Source organism: Saccostrea echinata, unplaced genomic scaffold, assembly GCF_033153115.1.
Source record: "Saccostrea echinata isolate AGI-Se365-2 ecotype Australia unplaced genomic scaffold, CSIRO_AGI_Sech_v1 ptg000030l, whole genome shotgun sequence".
NCBI lineage: Eukaryota > Metazoa > Mollusca > Bivalvia > Ostreida > Ostreidae > Saccostrea > Saccostrea echinata.
Genome location: NW_026889779.1, coordinates 16896945 through 16916879, shown reverse-complemented (window position 1 = coordinate 16916879; position 19935 = coordinate 16896945). Strand labels below are relative to the sequence as shown.

The window sequence follows — 19935 nt, the reverse complement described above, 5'->3', positions numbered from 1 at the left end:
TATGTTTACAAAAACCTTTTTGTCAATGTTCTCTCATAAAATTATTAAATACAATAAACCATATCTGTGCATATATATGACTTTATTGAAAAAATATATGATACACAAAATGATAAAACATATGCAAGCTTTAATGTGAAATAACAAAAATTTGGTAAAATCACAGAGGAAAAAAATGAAAGAGAAAAAAATCCCAAAAGATTTCGGTGAAATCTACATGACATGTGTTTTGCTACATCCCTGCTACAATCCCAATAAGAGACAACATGAAATCCAGTTAAGTGAGTCACACTTCCACATTGTATGTGCTCCACATACTGAACAAGACAAAATTTCCTGTCATACTCTAACTACATTAAGTACTTCCTACCTTCTAAAATTTTGCATAGAATGTATTTCTGTTAGAAGTAAGAGCTCACTACAAATAGCAAACAAATGAGACAATATATTCTCGAGTATCTGAAGCTCGCATGAGTAAAAACAAAATGAAGTTTAGAGAGACAATCACAACAAAGCAGTGGTTTACTACCAAGGGACCTAACTCCAATTCTTAAGAGACGACACAAGGCACATGACCTTGTATGAGAGAATTCATTTAACAAAAGAGACAGGAAAATGGATAGTAAGACAATGGATTTCTTCCTACTCACGGAAAAAAAGAACAATTCATCAACACTTCTGAATGCATGACATAACATGCCCATCTGAACATATAGGTAGTACATTTGTTCGTACATGTTGCAACATTGCCGATTTAATCAGAGCACAATTTTTTTTCTGATGATACACATAAATCTGTCATCATGATTATAGTTTACAGTTTACGGAGATTGAAATAGATATCTGGAGTCTGAATATCTTTTATATCAATTTATATGGGTACTAATATAAAATTTATGTTTATACAATGCTTAATTATTAATAAATATGTTTTAAGTATGCAATCCAATTTGATGAATATGCAAACCAGACATAATCAAACTATACCTGCATAAAATGTCAACTAAATAAACTGTTTCCTCATGCATGTTTTATAAATGCACTACATGTCAATCAACATTGAAACAAAATAATGTAAATGCTAATCTACAGTGTACAATAAATAAGCAATTTTTGTTGTTAGGAATGCACTATTAAGTCATGGCAATGCAAAATAAACAGTATTACTTCTTGTATGTCAATAAATGGAATGCAGTTGAATCGTGTATTTACTAATACATAATAATGAAAGCTTGGCTTAGAAATTCATGTTAGTCTATAAAGATAAAAAAATGCATTTGTTATTAAAAAAAAAAAAAACCTTTGTTGATCCAATAAAGCACACAGTTTGAGACCTAAGACAAAGATCATCTCTAGACATGCAAAATTTTTTTAATGTTACCTGTACAGCAAACAGTTATTAAAAAATCGATTTTTTAAATCCTAAGTGACTTGGTCTTTACTAAGAGAATTTCAACTGTTTATCAAATATTTACTATTTGCCCATTTCAAATCTGTATAAAGTATCCTGCATATCTGACAATAAAGTAAATAAATCGTGTTCAGAAATAAATTTCATGCACATTGTTTTCTTCCTCTTTCATTTCAACAAAACATTCGATCAAACTTATATAAATCTCTGATCAATGTGACGCAAACAATTATTACACCAGATCAATATTGAAATATCACAAAACACTACATGAATGCAATTTGTCAAACTATAAAAAAAGACAATTAATACAATGTACATATAAGGAAACCCTCGATAAACATTAATCACACATATCTTGATCATGAATATTACAAACGCATTGATATATTGCATTATTTTATTTAAAAGCTCTAGATGTAAAAATTCTTCTCTGAAATTTTTCTTTTTAGTAAAAATCAACAAATTAATCAAAATGATAACATATATATTGAGCATGAACAACAAAGATTTATAGAATAAGATATATTACACATATAACAATTCAAACAAACAAAAAAAAAAATTGGAATGCAAAGCTGATGAAAGTTAAGAAAGTACAAAATTATTTTTTCACCAAACATTCTAAGGACAGAAGCTTTGGAATGTGATTATAAAAAGCAGCTCTCATATACACATTTTTTTGGTTTACATGCTTAGCTAATTTGAGCAAAAGCAAACTAGCATTTACGTCGGTAGAGACCTGCTCTGTATTTCCAAATTAACATGGAAACTCTCGTTTGAAGTACACAGTTTGTGTTAACCCAACAGGAAAAAGGGGTAACCTTCTAATGAGATTACAATGATTTTTCTTTTCTTTGGCTCTGAATGGCATCCCCGGATACATGTTTCTAACAAATGCAACCCAACAAACACCTAATTATCACCATCTGTTACAAGGCTTCCTAAAGATTTTTTTTTGTTAAAAGTCTCCAATTTTCTGGGTATTTATCAATCCCTAATTTACAGACTGTCCTGTAATCAATATGGCTACATGTACCAACTAAACTGACAAAGAGTCACACACACATCAAATTAAAAAGTCTGACAAAAAGCACTAAATGATGTAAATATTGTCAATAAATACTACATTTCAGACCGATGTACAGTGTATGAACTGTTATGAAATAAGCACATTAATGCATTTGCAAACTAGCACATTATGTGCACATGCACACATCCACAAGTTCTGGTCCAACTCTCCCCTGAACACTAGCAAAGATTTTCTACTGATCCAGTTTCCCTCTTGAAGAGCAGAGGCTGAATAGAGAAAAAAATTATCTCCACCAGATTTCAAATAAATCAAGAGGCCATGAGAAAGCTGTAGAGGTTAAGTGCCCCCAGTAATGAACAGTTAGAACATCATGTTGGAGGTTCCAGTTAGAACATTATGTCAGAAGTTCCAGTTGCAGTAAAGTTTATGGAGCTCTCATCCTCTGCAGGGCATAGGTCCCCTTCTTCCGCATTAACCTCTTGATCCGGAGCTGGTGTGGGAACAGGTTCTGGTTCCTCCATGGACATTCCAAACTGAAATTCATCCAACTGGATCTTTGACTTATAATTACTGAGCTCTCCTGTAAAATGAAAGGATGTAAATTATTTTTGGACAACGCAACTTTTAAACAGCATATTAAACCCTATACTGTTATACAACAGAAAACAAAGTTTATTTTAATCCTGGAAAGAATATTGGTTCACAATTATTTGCCCACAGTAATTCTTGCATTTTAAATTAATAAAAATAATAATTTGTGACTTTTAATCCATTTATTTTTCAATCAATTAAAATACTTTTCATCATGTTCATGTAGTCTTTATTTTAAAACAAAATCAAAACTGCAAGGAAAATGAAACTGCGTACAGTGTAAAGGAAGTGAAAAAAAAGTCCAATGGCATTTCTCTTGACAATTTTGCATATTTCCAAAACAAAGGAAAAGCTGTGGCAATAAAGAGATGACTTTTTAAAGTTCATTTCCTCTAATTCTTTTAATCAAGTGCACTAATTACAAAAAGGAAGAGGAAAAAAATTAACATTGAATTAATTTTGCTAAATAAGCAAATTTTACTCATTTTTCTTTGGTAAAATACGTAGTCAACACTCAACATTTCTCACACCAGTCACTCTTATTTTTTAGCCCTGATTTCTATATCTAGTCCCATACCAGGAATTTTAGACTCATTGTCTGGGAAATTGGTTAAATTTTAGTCTGCACAAAATGTAATATTATCAAATACAAAGTAACAAGTCTGTGTTTAATCTGATTACAATAAGCAGGTGTAATGATTCCTTATCTCTGTGAAGCATGAACATTCCCAAAATGTCCAGCACGTCAATACATTGTGACAATACAAAGAATAGATTGTGCATGTTTACAGATAACTTTAACCAGGAACATGGCACATGCATAAAAAAAAGAAATTCAAACAAAATGACTTTATTTTTATCAGATAAGCGCACATAATATGGAAAGAAAGATGAATTCATCTTAATAAGTTAAAGGAGCAAGTAATATAACTTGCTATGGGGTGATTTAAATTCATGTAAAATTCAAATTCTGTTATCTCTTTTAAAGTAGATGATGCATAGTTTATACAGTGAAAATTCAACCAGATATTTTGTGAACTTTTGCCATTGAAGTGCATGAGACATTGCATGCTCTTTAAACTCAGGTTATCTTCAAAGATATATTTTTGTTTAAACAGTGGGAAAATAAATCTCTCAATGCATTTCAGGGAGCTTAAAAAAATAAAATAAAATTGCGCAACTTAAAAAAACATTATAGCAACTTAAAAATTGGACTTTCATTTTGGTAAATAGATCAAATAATACCAGGTAAAGGTAGAAACAATTTTCATTTGAAGTATACTTAATATGCCTTTGTTCCTACATGATTATGTCATGTTAAAAAAACAAATTCTGCCTCAATGAAAGGAATTAATTAAAGTAATATAATGGGTCTTTGTCTTAAGTGACACAACATCTGAAACGTTAAGGTATTGCTTAATTTACACCTACATACAAACACACAGGTGACTCATCAATAATATGTCTGTTCCACAAATGAAACTGCGACCTTTGTTTAAAGTTCAGTTTAAAATGGTGGTGTTTTAAGTCTGATTACCCTTAAGGTTTTCTTTTCGAGACACAAAAGTCAGAAAAAAATACCATTCAAATGAGTTTAAAGTATCTTCAGAAGTTTTAAATTAAAACCTGACGTAGTATTCCAGCTAAACAAAGAAATTCTGAAGACTGAAGGACTTATATGGCCAAAGTAACTTATATGTTGAAACCCAGGGTGAAAAAAATCAAGGTCATGACTATAGGGAATTGTTACATTTATCAGGGGTCAATGTTTGTAATTAATATGATACAAACACTATCAATTATATAGATTAAGATATACAGTAACACAAATAAGAATTCCTTAATTTGTTTGATATCGTCAGATGGCAACTATATGAAATTCTGTGACTGTCCATCCGTGGTCAATAAACCCATTATCTCACCAGAATGCTGTATCAAATGTTTAAACATTTCCTGTTTAGGTTGGGCACAGATGATTGTAAACCATTTTTATCATTTAAATAAAATCTTTATCGGAGACAAGACTTTTTTTTTCCCTATTATCCCTTTATCACATAAATGACCACGTTTTCTAGAAATAAACATTCTCCGTACAATGTAAGGAAGGTCACACATTTCTGACACGATAACTTCCAACTCACCTGAACCCGTCCCAATGGCAGTGTTGGATTTCATGGCGGATGACTCTCGTGGTGATTCCACATCATCACTGGATTCTGTGTTATCCACATCAAGACTAAGTGTTGCCTGCTCAATTTCCACTTGTTCCTTCACTACCTCTTCTTTTTCGTGTGGATTTTCCTCCAAATACTGTGCCAAAGCGGAGTTCTCCGACTGATACTCATGGGTGGAGAGTGCCTTGTCGTCGAACTGAATACGGAGCTGAAAAAGAACATGAAGACTTTCACATGTCTGTTCATCATTACAATAAACATTCAAAACCTAAAACTTACTTATGAACACAGCTAAACATTTATACATTGAATTACACAGAGGTATTGCATGTAACTTAAGTTCCATTGCAAAGTAAATTTAATCCATGTACAACTTTCTTCAATGAAAAATGAAAATGGTTTACAACCTTCTGTAGCTTTGTTTTACCATTTGAAGAAGACATATAGGCAAAACACACAAATATTCACCCCACAAACCAATAAAAAAAACCAATGCACTTTTTCCATTAAAATTATAATTACATGTACAAGGAAATTTGTACACCAGTCAATCAAATGATCAAGTGTGATTAGACATGAGTTATTTGTTTTCCCTGTTCTGTATAGCACTAATTACTACGATGGTGATAAATTTCTCTCTACTATTGAAAAATTATTAATTTCCAAAAATTATTGAAGGTACCAATTATGACACTGCATACAGTATAGGACACACTCATTTCCTCAATGAATTCAAATCTACATTATAGAATATGATTATTCTTGAGTTTTTAATGACGTGCACCACAAGGGTACATGCTATATACTCCCACCTACAAGCTTAAAATCTGTTATCCTCTCATTTTCAAACTTCCTATATCGTGTTTGAAGTTCTCCATGATGTACACATAGCCATATAAGGCCAAAAGAAGGTCAAATGACCTACTTTTTGGTAAAAAAAAAAACTTTCCTTCCAATGATGCATCAACTGATAAGGTTTCATGGTCCTTAAATTTAACAGTGTGAAAGATATGACCCAGGCATGATTTGACTATAAGCTACAGAAATTCGAAATACAGTTACAGTGTCCTTTTGGATGCTGAAAAAAAAATCTCCAAAAAGATGCATCAATTGATAGGGTTTGATGGTTTTAAAGCCTTGCAGTGTGCAGGTTATGAGCTGAGAAAAATTTGACCATGGACAGTCCATTCTAAAATGAGGTCCCCACAACCTCATTTGGGATTTCAAAATACCAAGATGCATCAAGAATCATCACACTGTGCAAGTTATGAAGCAGATATGATTTGACTTCTATGTGCGGGGTTGTTTTCTCTGTATCACACTGAAAACAATTTTGCTCTGTTTTAAATTCCCCAGACATAGTTGAGTTACCCGGTAAAGAGATACCTCTCTCTTCTTTGAATTTATTTCATTTTGAATTCACCCACTTTGATAAATCAAATGTATATATTATGTTCCAAAATAAAGTCAATGTGACCTGCTTTTGGGTTGCGACACACCTTTCCTCCAAGATGCATCAACTGACAGGGTATGAGGGACCTACACCTCATAGTGTGCAAGAAATGATCCAGACATAATCTGACGATTGTAAAATGAGGTTATTATCACTACTTCTGGGTTTGGACACACCTTTCCCCTAAGATAGAGCAACTGACAAAGTTTGATGGTCCCAAGCTTCACAGTATGAAAAATATGACCTGGACATAAAAAAAATAACACTAAACAGACAGACTGTCAGGGAAACCATCAAAAGACATATGAAAATCGTAGACTTTGAGATGGGTGCAGCACGAACATTGCATTCATTTACCACAAATAAAACTATAAAGCACCGTCAATACCGACTTGCTGTGTATTAATACGATACTTTCAAGCTATCCCAAGGCTGGGTACACCAAGATTGGTAATTTCACAATACTGTGCATTTCTCTTGGTCAATAGACCGAAGACATAATATATATCCTTAAAGAGTGTGATACACAACACTAGTAATTTGGTGAAACAGACTTCAACACTTTTTAGATATTTTTTTTCCCAGAGTGTACAAGTCTTAGTCTGAAATTGGTAAAAAATTTTACTTGCTACACAAAACACGGGGAGGAATTGCAGAAGAGCATCATATACCCCCCCCCCCCCCCCCAAAAAAAAAGGTTCTAAAAATATGCAATATTAGGAAAGTTCCACCTGTTTAAATTCTTATAACTTTTCATATATGAGGAAGTATAATTCTCTATAAATAGGCATAGAGTGGGGTTTTTTTTTTTTTTAAATTCAACAATAAATCTATGAAAGTTTTCAGATAAGGTGCATTCAGAATGGTTCTATTGAATTTAACTTTCAAAACCAAACATGTAACTTCCAAATAAATGAATCCAAATTCTTAATGACTAAAAATATATTTCAGCCACTTAACTTATTTTTTTTCACTTTGTATAATCTAAAGGGGAAAAAAAACCCTGTCAAACACGAGTTTCTCTTGCTATTATAATTTGTGTCTTATCAAAGTAAATGTGGTGCAAAACCCACAACCATGCAAACAAAGAACTGTACGGAAAATACATTGTCACAGTCGTCTCATGGTGCCATCCATCTTTTGTTTCCTGTCACTGTGGTTACAATGCACTGATAGATATATTCATAATCTGTCAGAATTACACTTTACACTAATTACTCAAAGCCCCCTTTTTCTTCTTACACTTCCAAAACAAAAATAGAATGGAAGGTGATTGGCTTTCTTATCGATTAATATGAACTGTCATCATTTTTTTTCTGCATGTGATCGTCTCTTTTTTTTTTTATCATTCTTCTTCCTTCTTTTTTTAAAACCGATTTAAAAAAAAAATTTATTGGTACTCAATACTGATAAGAAAAAAATCCTAGCCAAGTTCCAGGAAAAAACCTCTTCAGATATCTCCGTGACTTGCAATGTACACAAATTCACAACCCCTCATGATTTATATACATGTATTACCATAGCTATATATTGCAACACATATATGCTTCTATATAATCCTGTCTTAAAATAGTCCTGTATGATGTTTATGACAATGCACTACAACAGAGATTGTGTTTCTACCCTCCCAGATAATTTAATAGAAAAGGAAATTACACTAATCGTTTAACTGACATATTGTTTAATTACAAACGGAAAAGGCTGTCTCGAGCAAAACTTTAGTTTAAACAAATCTAGCATGAAGTTCGGATACACAAATCGATCTTTTTAAGGGCATTTTCCCAAAATCTGTAATGGATATAAATGAACTGTTTACATGTTATGTCACTTGCCCTCTTGAAAGAACACTAAAGCCTAGGAAATTTTTAAAAAGAAAATATTCTAGTGAAGGAATAAAAGAAAAAACACACAATTAATAATTTTCTCCTCAAGGTGACTGTGTGAATAAACAAATTGGGATCTTTACTGTCTGAGGGCAATGTTAAATATCCAAATTATCGCTGTCCAGAGCTGACAACAAAATTGCCTACAAGATCTCATCTAGCAACTCATGATTTGAAAAAAAAAAAAATACAAGTATTGTTGAACTCTACTAATGGCCTAAAGGTCTTATTCAAGGTTTACACATTAACTTACAATGAATATTGTCAAAAACGCATTCAGTTGAATATTAAGAAATATATACAAATAAATTAACCCTGCACAAAGAAAAATAATAACATCAGAGATTAATTCAATAGATATTCCCAAAACAAACACTTCTGTAAACAAAGCTGACACATTCCAGTATAGTCAAAGAAATCTCCACTTTTACCTTTCTTGTGTTTTTACAAATCTTCTTTCCATTGTCTTTGGATTCGAAATACTTAATTTTAGATAATACTCGGCTTTTTTGTAAAAAATTCCCATCAATAAGATACACTTTTCTTTTGCTTCCATTCTTCTGTCCCCCTGACAAAATTCTCTTGGAGTCCCATATCAAAGTACACCCTCGTCTGTAGTGTTCATCATACTCAATATTAATTGAAGACATTATGGAAAATGAATTCATTGATTGAATGGACAATTGTCTCTGTCATCAAATTTAACTTCTTCACAATCTTTCCTTCATGATGAAATTTTCATCACAGTTTCAAACATAGTATGCTTTGGTCACCGTCATAAATTGTCTGAACACGCAATATATGTTTACTTCCGAAACTTTATTGCACAATAAATATCTATATTTAATGACTCCTTAATGTAAATTAATTAAATCCAGGTACAGAAAAGCGTCATTAATTGTCAGTCTACACACAGAGACAGTGAAAGAACGGAGTGATTGTCATCTGCCGGTGGCATTATCACACATAGAAATGGAGTTCACCGTCCCAGTAAGCAAATTGTAAATGTTCTGTCATTATCTTGAGGTGTCTCCAGTTCTCACTGCAAGCACTCTACGCAAATGTGGGAAGGCCGCAAAATTAAAAAAAAGCCCAAGAAAAAGTAAACTTCCTGAGTTAATTTTCTGGATCTGTTTACCTAGGAATTCAGGACTGATAGCCGATTAAGTTTAGTTTGCATATTATGTCAGTGCCTATCATCAGAATAGCTTTGTTTATGTAGAGTTACATGGCAGACTTTGTCTAAATTGCTACCTTTACCTCATCTCTCAGTAATAGTCCCAGAGCCAGTGACACCTATTGAAATGACTTGGGGGTAGCAACCAGACGATGCCATAGATATTTTTCACACAAGTCTAGAGGTGTAACAAACTATATATGGTGACTTAATATTGGGTTTAATCTGCAAAACAGTCCTTATTTGCTAAAAGAAAGCTAAGGAAACGACACTTCAAAGGGCTATAGGTAAACTTCAAACAAAGTAAAATCTGAATCTTATGCAGTGTTTTTTTGAAAATTCTTTCATATCTACAAAACTTATACATATTCCATTACGTAATTAAGTACAATTTTTGCATATGAACTAAAATGGGTTTAGAGTTTCACAAATTTGCAGCAACTGCCTCGTGACCTATAGATTGGCAATTCAAAGCCAAGAGATCCGAGCAAAACCAAAATAATTCATGATGAACAGGGACATAAAACTAAAACAAGGAAATTGAGATTAAATATTAACCACAGGAGTTAGAGTAACTAAGTAAACAATGCAGTAAGTATTTAAAGGTTAAGTTTTTTTATCCACAATCTTTATTTGGTCTGCCTCATTGGTCCCAATACAGCTCTTCTCCTTTGATGTTTATCTATCCTATCAGTTGGAAAACTAACTTTTTTTTTTATCATTTCTTTCATAGTTTATCTCACCTCTCTATATGTTTACTAAATCATAAAGATACCTGGCAGACAATTTTTAGTAGCAGTTTCTTTTTTCTATTCTTGTTCACAAATTTTTCAGTCAACCATCAAATCAAGCAAAATCAGTCATTTCTAACACTCAATGAATGACCATGAATATTTTCATTCTTTCTTTTAAAAATCAGCCTTAAAATATAATACCTTTAAAAATTTAGCAACTTTCACTTCAAACAGTAAATTTGTTTCAAAAGATACTAAATAACATAACTTAGGAATGAAGTGAGTGATGATTCCCTTATCTTTGTACTGTGTTTGGACACAACAGAAAATAAACAGAGCCACCGTATGCCCACTTTGTACAAGGACCAGTTGAACATTAAAATATCCAGTTCATTTTATGTCAATAAAATTAAACTTTGGAATCTCGAACAATGATATCTTGAACATCATTGATATGTTGAAGTGAATTTTGGAAGTCCCAACTGCTTTTTCTTTATTTATTGTATGTGTAACTTCTATATCTCAAATCCTCAGATATCTCTAGGTTTTTTCTCAGACCCATCAACTTTGAGATAACAAGGTTTGACTGTATTTTGATGTTTTTATTTTACATTTAAAAAGTGTCTCCAAAATGAGTTGAAAAAGCAAATTTGACTCTGAATACTAACGGTATTATTGAAATTCATAGAACTACCTCGTTGAATAGCAATGTCACTAAAAAAAAAATATGTGCAATGGGAAATGGAAAATTCTAATATTAAAGTTATCAGGTGGATCCAACACTGATAAGAACTGTTCAGTATATAGAGACAAAGGGAACTAAATAAAATTGAACCCATTTGAAATGTTGGGCTTTTATCAGTTACCCTGCATAATTTGTTTGATATTTCTACTAAAACTTAAATCAGTGTGCTTGATCCTTGATTTACCTTAAAACATTCTACATATTAATTTATTAAGTGGATAGGGAGTTAAAGTGGTGGTTATATAATTTACATTTGAACTTTAGTATCTTGAATATTGAAATCTCCTCACAACGTCAGGGGTCCTGAGTCAACTCGTTGCTGTGGGACCCTGATAAACTTCATTTGATATTTTACGGACTAACTGCAGCAATGTCTTTTGGGAAACATACAAATTTTGATTATTTTTCTTATCTCTCAACTAATCACATTAAGCCTTTTGGTGATAAACAATGCCTTACAAATGCATTTGTGGTGTCAACTGATTCCATTCTGTTTACATTATCTGTCTACTTCAATTTGATTGTGATTCTCAATGAGAGAAGCAAGCCTGAAGAAAACCAAATGAAGTTTGTCAGGGGTCCCACTGCAAGGACTTGACACAGGACCCCTGAAGTTGAGAGGATGACCATGAATATGTCAGAGTGAGTTGGAAGTCCCCAGACCTTTTCTTTTTTTTTTACCCTTGATATCGGATTCCGATATCTTAGTTTTTTTCTTGGTCACATCAAGTTTGAGATAATGAGGTTTGACTGCTATGTTTATCATAATATTTGTAATAACAAAAATCATCATATACACATCTCCCAATCTTTTTATGACATACAGAAATAGGACAGGAAGTTAACCTTGAACCTCTCTTTTTCTCCCTGAAAATATCCTGAATAGCCTGCAATAGTGGTAAACAACGTAACATGTACTGCAAAACACACTGGCTATTTAATTTGACAATTCTTTGAATTTAGTCTTTGTTTACATATGTCATTATACCCAATCCCTTGTTGAACATGTTTAAAAATAAAAACATAAAATGACTAATCAGGCGACATACGTCGGGATCAAAAAACCCAGGTGAATATTTTTATCTGTAAAAGTTTAACATGTGAATTTTTAATATCACCCAGCTATACCCAAGTTTAACTTTCTATTTGAATTTGAGTTGAAATTGGATTCAGATCTATTCATTCTGTTTATTGAAATTGTAAACATCACATCTCATTTAAAGAGCACCCTGTTGATGACATCTACATGATAACCATAAGTTCACAAGACCTACAATATAATTAATTTGTTGTTTGCAATATATTTATAGGCCATATGGTACACATCTTCTTCCTCTATTTATTTTTCCTGCTAAATCTATTAATAAAGTTAAAACATCTTTCTTGTCTAGACAAACTGAATGTCCTCTTTTTTTAACATGACAAACAACATTATGTGATATTTAATTTTATGTTGTGGCAAGATTCTTCCATTAAATAACTGATACTTTAAATGATTGGTATAAACAAATTATTTTTTTCTATGCCAGTTTTTTCTTTTCTTTTTACCACTATAGCCATTACCCCTGACCAATGAACCTGCTTCGCATATTGGCTGTCACTGGTATAGCCAGTGGCAATATGTCTTCATTTGGAAGGTGACAAACCGTTAAGCGTAAGTGCCACATCTTAATCTACAAATATTGTCACACGAAAGAACCCAGTATAATACTCTTTTTATCTCACCAATTACATTACTGTTTTATCTGTACTTCATAGACCTTTTCAATTTTTTTTTTGGTATAAAATGTGAAGAATTTAAAAAGATTATGAAACTTCAATGTTTCAAGGACTTTTAAAGATTTAAGAACTATTGGTTAAATAATTTTATAATTCTGAAAAGCATTATGGGATCAAATTTAATTTGCCTCAATCTGTCCATTTTCTGTCTCTGACAATACTTGTTCTCTTTTCCTGACAAAAAGGCGTAGTGTATACAAAAAGATGAGTCACTGAATTGATTCCAGCATAAAGGACACAGCTCACAATCATGATCTTATTCTAATTTTGACAACTAGAATTCAGTTGTTATACAATGCCTTCCATGTTAATATCTGTGCTTTTTTCACCACTTAATGTGAAAGTTTATATTTGCCTTATATACTCTTTAGTACAAAATTATACTCATAAATGTAGTTCTTAGTGAGCAGAAAATGGAGGGAGATGCAAATGAGGAAAGGTGGTATTTTCAGAAAAACAACTTTAAATCTTTAAGATCTACAACTTATCAATTAGGGAGATGTTTGGCCGCTATTGGCGAGTGGATAATCCTTCAATGGCCACATTCACTGACACTGTAGGTAAAAACCGAAAACTCAGATAACCGTGTACAGGTGAAACTCCGAAATGTTAGCCTTGGCGATAAAAGCATTACCCAGAGTGCATTTCTTTCATTTGTGTCAACATTCATAGGTGTGGACACCTTATACAACTTCATCAAAACAATTATTTTAACATTAAAATGACAGTACATCTCCATATATAAGATGCTCATTTCCCAAGATGAAAGAAAATATGACAATACGAATTTCCCATGCAAATAAAAAAGTTAGTGGCACATGTACGTGTAAAAAATCGAAGATTATGTTCTTGAGTAGATTAAAAGAATTTATATCCCAGTCTCAGCCAAACCACATACCAGTCATTATGAAGAAGGATGACCTTATAACCCCAGGTCCACTATAGCATACTAAATAGTGCAAATATTAAAGGAATCTAAGCTATGGACAAACAATACACCTCTGACTGAAGAGAGTTTCTAATGTACATGATGTATAATGTTATCTTCACTTTACATTGACACAAGACATTTTCGAATTCAATAAAATTTTGATCCCTGCAATCTATCGTGAGGCAGACCCAGATCTTCTCTGTTCAGTGCTTCTGCACACAACACTCTGAGGCAGATCCATACAAACCAAGGGTTTATGCTTTATTCAAAGCATCAAATCTATACTGTAGAAGACAATGTTATACCAGTACACCATGTAATCATGACTTCATTTGTAGTTTTGGCCCATGTGATTGTCAGAATATGTCACAATTCTATGATACAAGTGTAAACCGAAAGAACACGATGGTTTCTCAATACTCTGTCCTCTGTCTGGCCAATATGATTGAATTTAGCCAACCTCTTATTACTTGTTTATAACACTCATAAGGACATAATTTCAGGCATAAAACATGGTGTTACATGTCCTCTAATACATTATTATGTGTACTTTATCTATAAAACCTTTTAGGTGCAAATATAAAACCCTTGTATAACCAACAGTCTGCTTAGAGTAATAAAGAAATAATTGGTCAACATGGACAATAGAGACAATGAATTATCTAACTGCCAAAGACTCAGGTCTGTTACATGAAAATCAGTACATATATCATAGAAACACTGTACACATATATGGGATTATGTGTTACTATTAATTGACAATATAAAAGTATTGGTGTTTCATTCCTTTTGTAAAATGCCATCAAAATGTTCTTTATAATGGTAAATCTTCATTCTTTTTTTTTTTACTTCCTTCCACTTGAATTTATATGTCATAAAACATGTTCAAAGTAAAACCTTGCCATTCATTATGTTAATTGAGTCATCAACATAATTAATAGCCACCAAATTAGTGTAAAGAGATCACTCACTTGCAGCTTATGGAACCATTTCTCTAGTGAATTCTAAATTTTCTACAATATCATGACTAACACTGACTATACAGTATACATGTATAATATTGATTGTGGAAACTGGGTTGACTTTCCACTTGAGAAATGATGCATTAATCCTTGTGCACAGAAAGCAACAGCAATCACCGAATGATTACATTAAAAGCAATCTCATAAGAAGTGAATCTTCAATTCTATAAATGAAACCTGAATCTTAAAATTATATGAACACTTTTACAAATGTCATTCAAGCTAATTTGGATCAGTAGGACATTGTCCATTTCATAGGTTAACAGATGTACTAACTCTGTCCACTGTAAGTACCTGGCTTAAAGACCAGCCTAACAAATTACCTGGATTACATCAAGTTACAGACGTAATATGTTTCATGTCATTGTGCACTTAAAAGCCTTTTAGACTTCAAGGGCGTCCCCTAATTTGCCTTCATCTGTGTACCTCACCACATCCGTTAACAGCTGAACTTGTAACTTTTAACTAACAATGGTTCACAACTAGAAGCTAAATAAATCATAAAATGTGGGTTTAAGTTAAATCTTTTTAAACTTTAAAGTAAGAAAAGAATTAACGAAAATACGATTCATTGACTTTCATAATTACACACAAAATGAACTTGTTTAGAAGCATGTTTGTGCAAGTGATCTTGTTCACAAAACTTTGCATTTCAATGCCTTTCAGTTGATAAGATAGATTAAAAATACTGAATATAGAGTTTTAGCATCTAAGATCACTGACCCTTTGAAATGCTAGTTTATCAACTTTGTAATAAAACACTACTGACTTCTGCGTCTTCATTTTCAAATGAACTAAAAATTATGTACAAATGACATTCTCCATTTCCAGTTTTGTGTGTCCATATACATATGTATTCATAAATGTTTAGGAATTTAGAAATCATTAAGGCCCACTACCATGCAAGTGATTATATTATAACCAGAGGTCCCAAAAGAACATGAGCAAAACATTTTAATTTTTGTTGTTGTCATGTCATGACTATGCAAAAAGGTATTTCATTAAGTAGGATTATTAATATTAAGGTATTCATGGTCCCCACACGAACCAGCAAACTTAAACTTGTGTTTGGTGTGTTACTATTTTTTGAATATGTATACAATGTCATATTTAAGTAGTCCTGTGTTATCTACCAGATAACCCAAAGCTGATAAAAACTGAATTCAGTGCCAAAATTGTGCATATCGGGTCAAAATTTATATAAGCAAATGGTGCATATTGATGGCTAAATACAGACTTTTCTATATACACAAGGTGCATAAACACAGTGGGAGATGCATTCTTGTCAGAGGTCAACATGATTTGTGTTCATTTGTTCACCTTTTCAAAGCACATAAACATGATGAACTACATGTGTGTTAAGTGCTAAATATGTTTTGAGACTGGACCATCCTCAAGAAAAAAAAAATTGTATATTTTCCTGTTCTTAACCATGTGCGTTAGAACAAATATGGTTTATTTATGAACCACTCAATCTAATTATCATCAATTGTGCACTAAATGTAAATATTAAGTACTTGTAGTGAACATAATATTTCTATCCCGTCTACAGTGGGATATTGAGAGATCCAATGTTTTCTCTGAATGTTACCATGGATGAGCCTCTTATCAACTTAGAAAAAATGACAACAAGGAAGTCAGTGTGTGTCCCCTAATACATCTACAGATAAATCTTTTATCTCCTGTGGTTGATACTGGTCCCTCTCTTTTAAAAATATATGTTGAGACAAGCTCAAGGGGTTTTTTCAAGTTGTATTTAGAGAACATATGAAGTGTGAATTCTTCACATTCTTCCTTATAAGTTTTATGTATCAAGACATAATAAACTTTATATCATCCAATACTTAATCAAATATATGTCACATTCAACACTTTATCTAACACAATGCATATATTACTCATTGTGACCAGCCAACTAATGAGTTATAAAAGCCATCAACATCAGCTGACAAGCTGCTTCCACTTAAGTTTCAGCTGTAACTAAATTTTTCTCTCATAAAAAGTTTGGGAAAATTAAAAGTGGATGCAACAAAACCTTACCGAATGCCCACTCCTGCTTTTCTTTAGTGGCTGTGTATCAAGGCTGACCCCTGCCCCTACAAACACAATGTTACAGGGCTTGATCTTGGTTGGGATGTAACCTTCCTGGTATGGATGATTCTGTTCTTCTGTCACGAGGTCACTGAGGTCCAGGGGTGGGACACCATTCACTTTGGGTTGGACTTTCGGCACAATGCTGCTGGAGTCAAAAAGAGCAGCGGGTTTGTCTCGATTCTTTCGAATGAGATCTTCAATGTTTCTGACTGGCACATTAGTGTTTGAGTTTTGGGATTCACTGGGACTAACTGAGTTTGGTGTATTTGGCACAGAGGGGCTATTTGAGACTTTTACAAAAGATTTATTTCTTAATTGACTTGGTTTTACCAAATTTTGTGGACCATCATCATCATCACTAGACTCAGCTTTATCATTTTCCTCCATACTGCTGGAAGCATTTTTCGAATTCTTTTTCAGTCTATTTGCTATCACTGATGGTAACCCCCTTGTAGGGGTATTGTCATTACTTGAGGACACTTCAATGGGAGTAAAATTGTTAACTTTTTCTGTTTCTTCTTTAATCTCCTCTTTTTCCACCTTACTTGATTTGGTGGAGGTTTTTTGTTGAGTCTGCCAGGGAGCAGGCGAGGATTCTGAGAGTTCTGTAATCTGTTTTGGTTGAGTACGCGGCGTTATGGGAGATGAGGTTTGGAGACTGGACACAGTATTTGTAGACTCCTGCTTCTCAGGTACTACACTAGAAGTGCTTACAGACGGAGGATCAATTACAGAGATTTTAACTACATCATTGACCACTGGATCGAGACTTTTTTCCACAGGCATTGATGGAGCAGGACTTTTCACAGTTACTGTAGATGGAGAACTTGCTGGTGGTTTGGGGGCTCGCTTTTTCTTAGACATGTTGGAAATTGTGGGACTTGGAGAAATCTGGGAAGACTCAAATATTTGCTTCCTTCCAGGAAATATTTCCTCAGAAAGAGTTGATTTTGGAGAAGGTGATCCAGTTTTATCATTAACTGTATTAACCAAATTCTCCTTTGAGTCTTGTCTTGGACTTTTGGGAATAATGGAGGAATCAAATATTTCTTTTCTTCCTGGGAAATATTCATTATTCTTTGCAGCTTTATTTGCTAGACTTCTACTTTTTTCATTCTGAAAATTTTTATCATTAACCATGTTAACAGGTTTTAATTTCACAAATATTTTTTCTTCAGTTTTTACATCTCTTTCACAGCTAGGCTCAGATGAGGTCTCTTCTACTTTTGTTGTTTCCACCTTACTCTTCTGTAAGTTACTTCTTACAATGGGTTCAACTTCAGATTTAATATTGAAGTCCGAATCAAAAATTGACTTCTTTTCAGGATAGGTTTTTTTTCTGGTAACTGGTGAATCCAAAATTCTTGGTGTTTCTTGGGCTCGCTCTTTTATTGTACTGGGTTTTACTAGCATTTCAGTCTTTTCTGCTTCTATATCCTTTGGTTTTTCTTTCTTCACCTCTGGTGACTTGTTGATGGGGGAAGAGATAGGAGAACCCTCTACAGCTTCCTTGTGATTCACTTTTAGTTTACTGGGTTTACTTGGTTTCGGAGGTACTACCTTTGGAGCATCTGGAAGAAGCTTCCTTGAGACTGATGTATTGTTCTTCTCAAACATGGATCGAAAAGATGATACTGTATTTGGCTTTGGTAGCTCATCAGGAACTTTTTTGTCTTTCAGAGCCTTGACTGTCTTACCATTCATTTTTGTTGGTGTTTCTTCTTTTTTTGCTGGTTTTGGGACTGGTGAGGGTTTGGGGTGTTCAATTATAATGATGTCATTCCGTCCTATTTTGTTAATGTCTGGAGCCTCATGTTCTGAATGTAAAGGTTTGTGTTGCTTTTGTTCAATCACAGAATCACTCGCTTTCCTTTCAGTCCTTCCTTTGGGAGGTTTGGGTGGTTTTGGCAAATCAGGTTTTCTCCTGACATAGTTAGAATCTTGTTTAAGTGTTCTGGATTTGTTGGAACTAAAGGGTCGTGTCCTTTCCTCAAATGAAATCTTTTCAGAAGTTTCCAACAAATTTTCAACACTTGCAAATTTTCTGGCTGGAAATCGATTGACACTAGCTTCCCTTTGATTAAGTGATGTGAATTTCTGTCGAAGTTTATTCACAAATCCTGAATTAACACCATATTCAGCACCACTTTCTAAGTCACTTTCATCTTGTAATGAATTTTTTCGCTTCTGTTGATCATCGTAGATTTTTCCGTGTGGATGGGACAATCCACAGTGAAGAAAAAAGGGATTACTATGCACATGCCGTAAGTGACTTGTGATTACATTTCCTGAGGGACCATCATCCGGAGATGAGTTTTGTAATGTATCTTTACCCATTTTATTTATATCCTGATTATCGTCACAATTATTTCCGTTCAACTTATCAGTAGAGCTTCTTATAGCGAGATCCTTCCTGGTGCCCAGTTTTTCGTTACCAGACAGGCCGTCCTTGTCGTCCGAAAGAGAACGTTTGAATGAAAGAATGTCCCTTCTCCTCGTGGGTGGAATGTCAGAATTGATCTGTTGTCGGCTGTCAGTTGAATCATTCAAATCGTCTGGATCCAAATAAAAATTTCGAGTTACTGTGTTTGGCATCCATTGACTTACAGAAGCCATCTCACAAACTTGTGTCATGGGAACAAAAACCAGGGTAATTCATCGGTTCTGTTGTTGTAGAATCCCTCTTTTCCGGATACACCTCTGCACTCTGCAAATATCAGGGCCGGGGTGACGTCACTGAACAGCAAGTGCGAGCTGAAGAGGTTTTCTTGTACAAAAAAGAAAGAAAAATAAATCGATTTTGCGTTGAACTTGAATTTACTAGTTGTACACACTTCATAAACTGAGTAAAAAAAAATGTGATAAACCTACATATCTGCGACATTAGACAGTTTAATAATATTTTCTG

General features: G+C 33.4%; 1 protein-coding gene across 1 annotated transcript; it reads right to left on the bottom strand.

Annotated features, from left to right (window-relative positions):
- Positions 1-65: 65 nt before the first annotated feature.
- Positions 66-19778, bottom strand: LOC133197427 (proteoglycan 4-like). Its single transcript, XM_061333452.1, has 3 exons — positions 16974-19778; positions 5177-5417; positions 66-3024 (listed from the first exon to the last, which is right to left on the bottom strand). Exons 1-3 carry the CDS (start codon positions 19659-19661, stop codon positions 2831-2833), a joined length of 3123 nt encoding a protein of 1040 aa, XP_061189436.1. The 5' UTR covers positions 19662-19778; the 3' UTR covers positions 66-2830.
- Between the last annotated feature and the right edge of the window lie 157 nt (positions 19779-19935).

Coding starts and splice junctions, on each gene's coding strand:
- LOC133197427 (XM_061333452.1), bottom strand. CDS start 19,661: ATGACACAAGTTTGTGAGATGGCTTCTGTAAGTCAATGGATGCCAAAC. Junction 5,418..16,973: donor AAAGCAGGAGTGGGCATTCG/GTAAGGTTTTGT, acceptor GTTCTTTTTCAG/CTCCGTATTCAGTTCGACGA. Junction 3,025..5,176: donor TGCCATTGGGACGGGTTCAG/GTGAGTTGGAAG, acceptor TTCATTTTACAG/GAGAGCTCAGTAATTATAAG.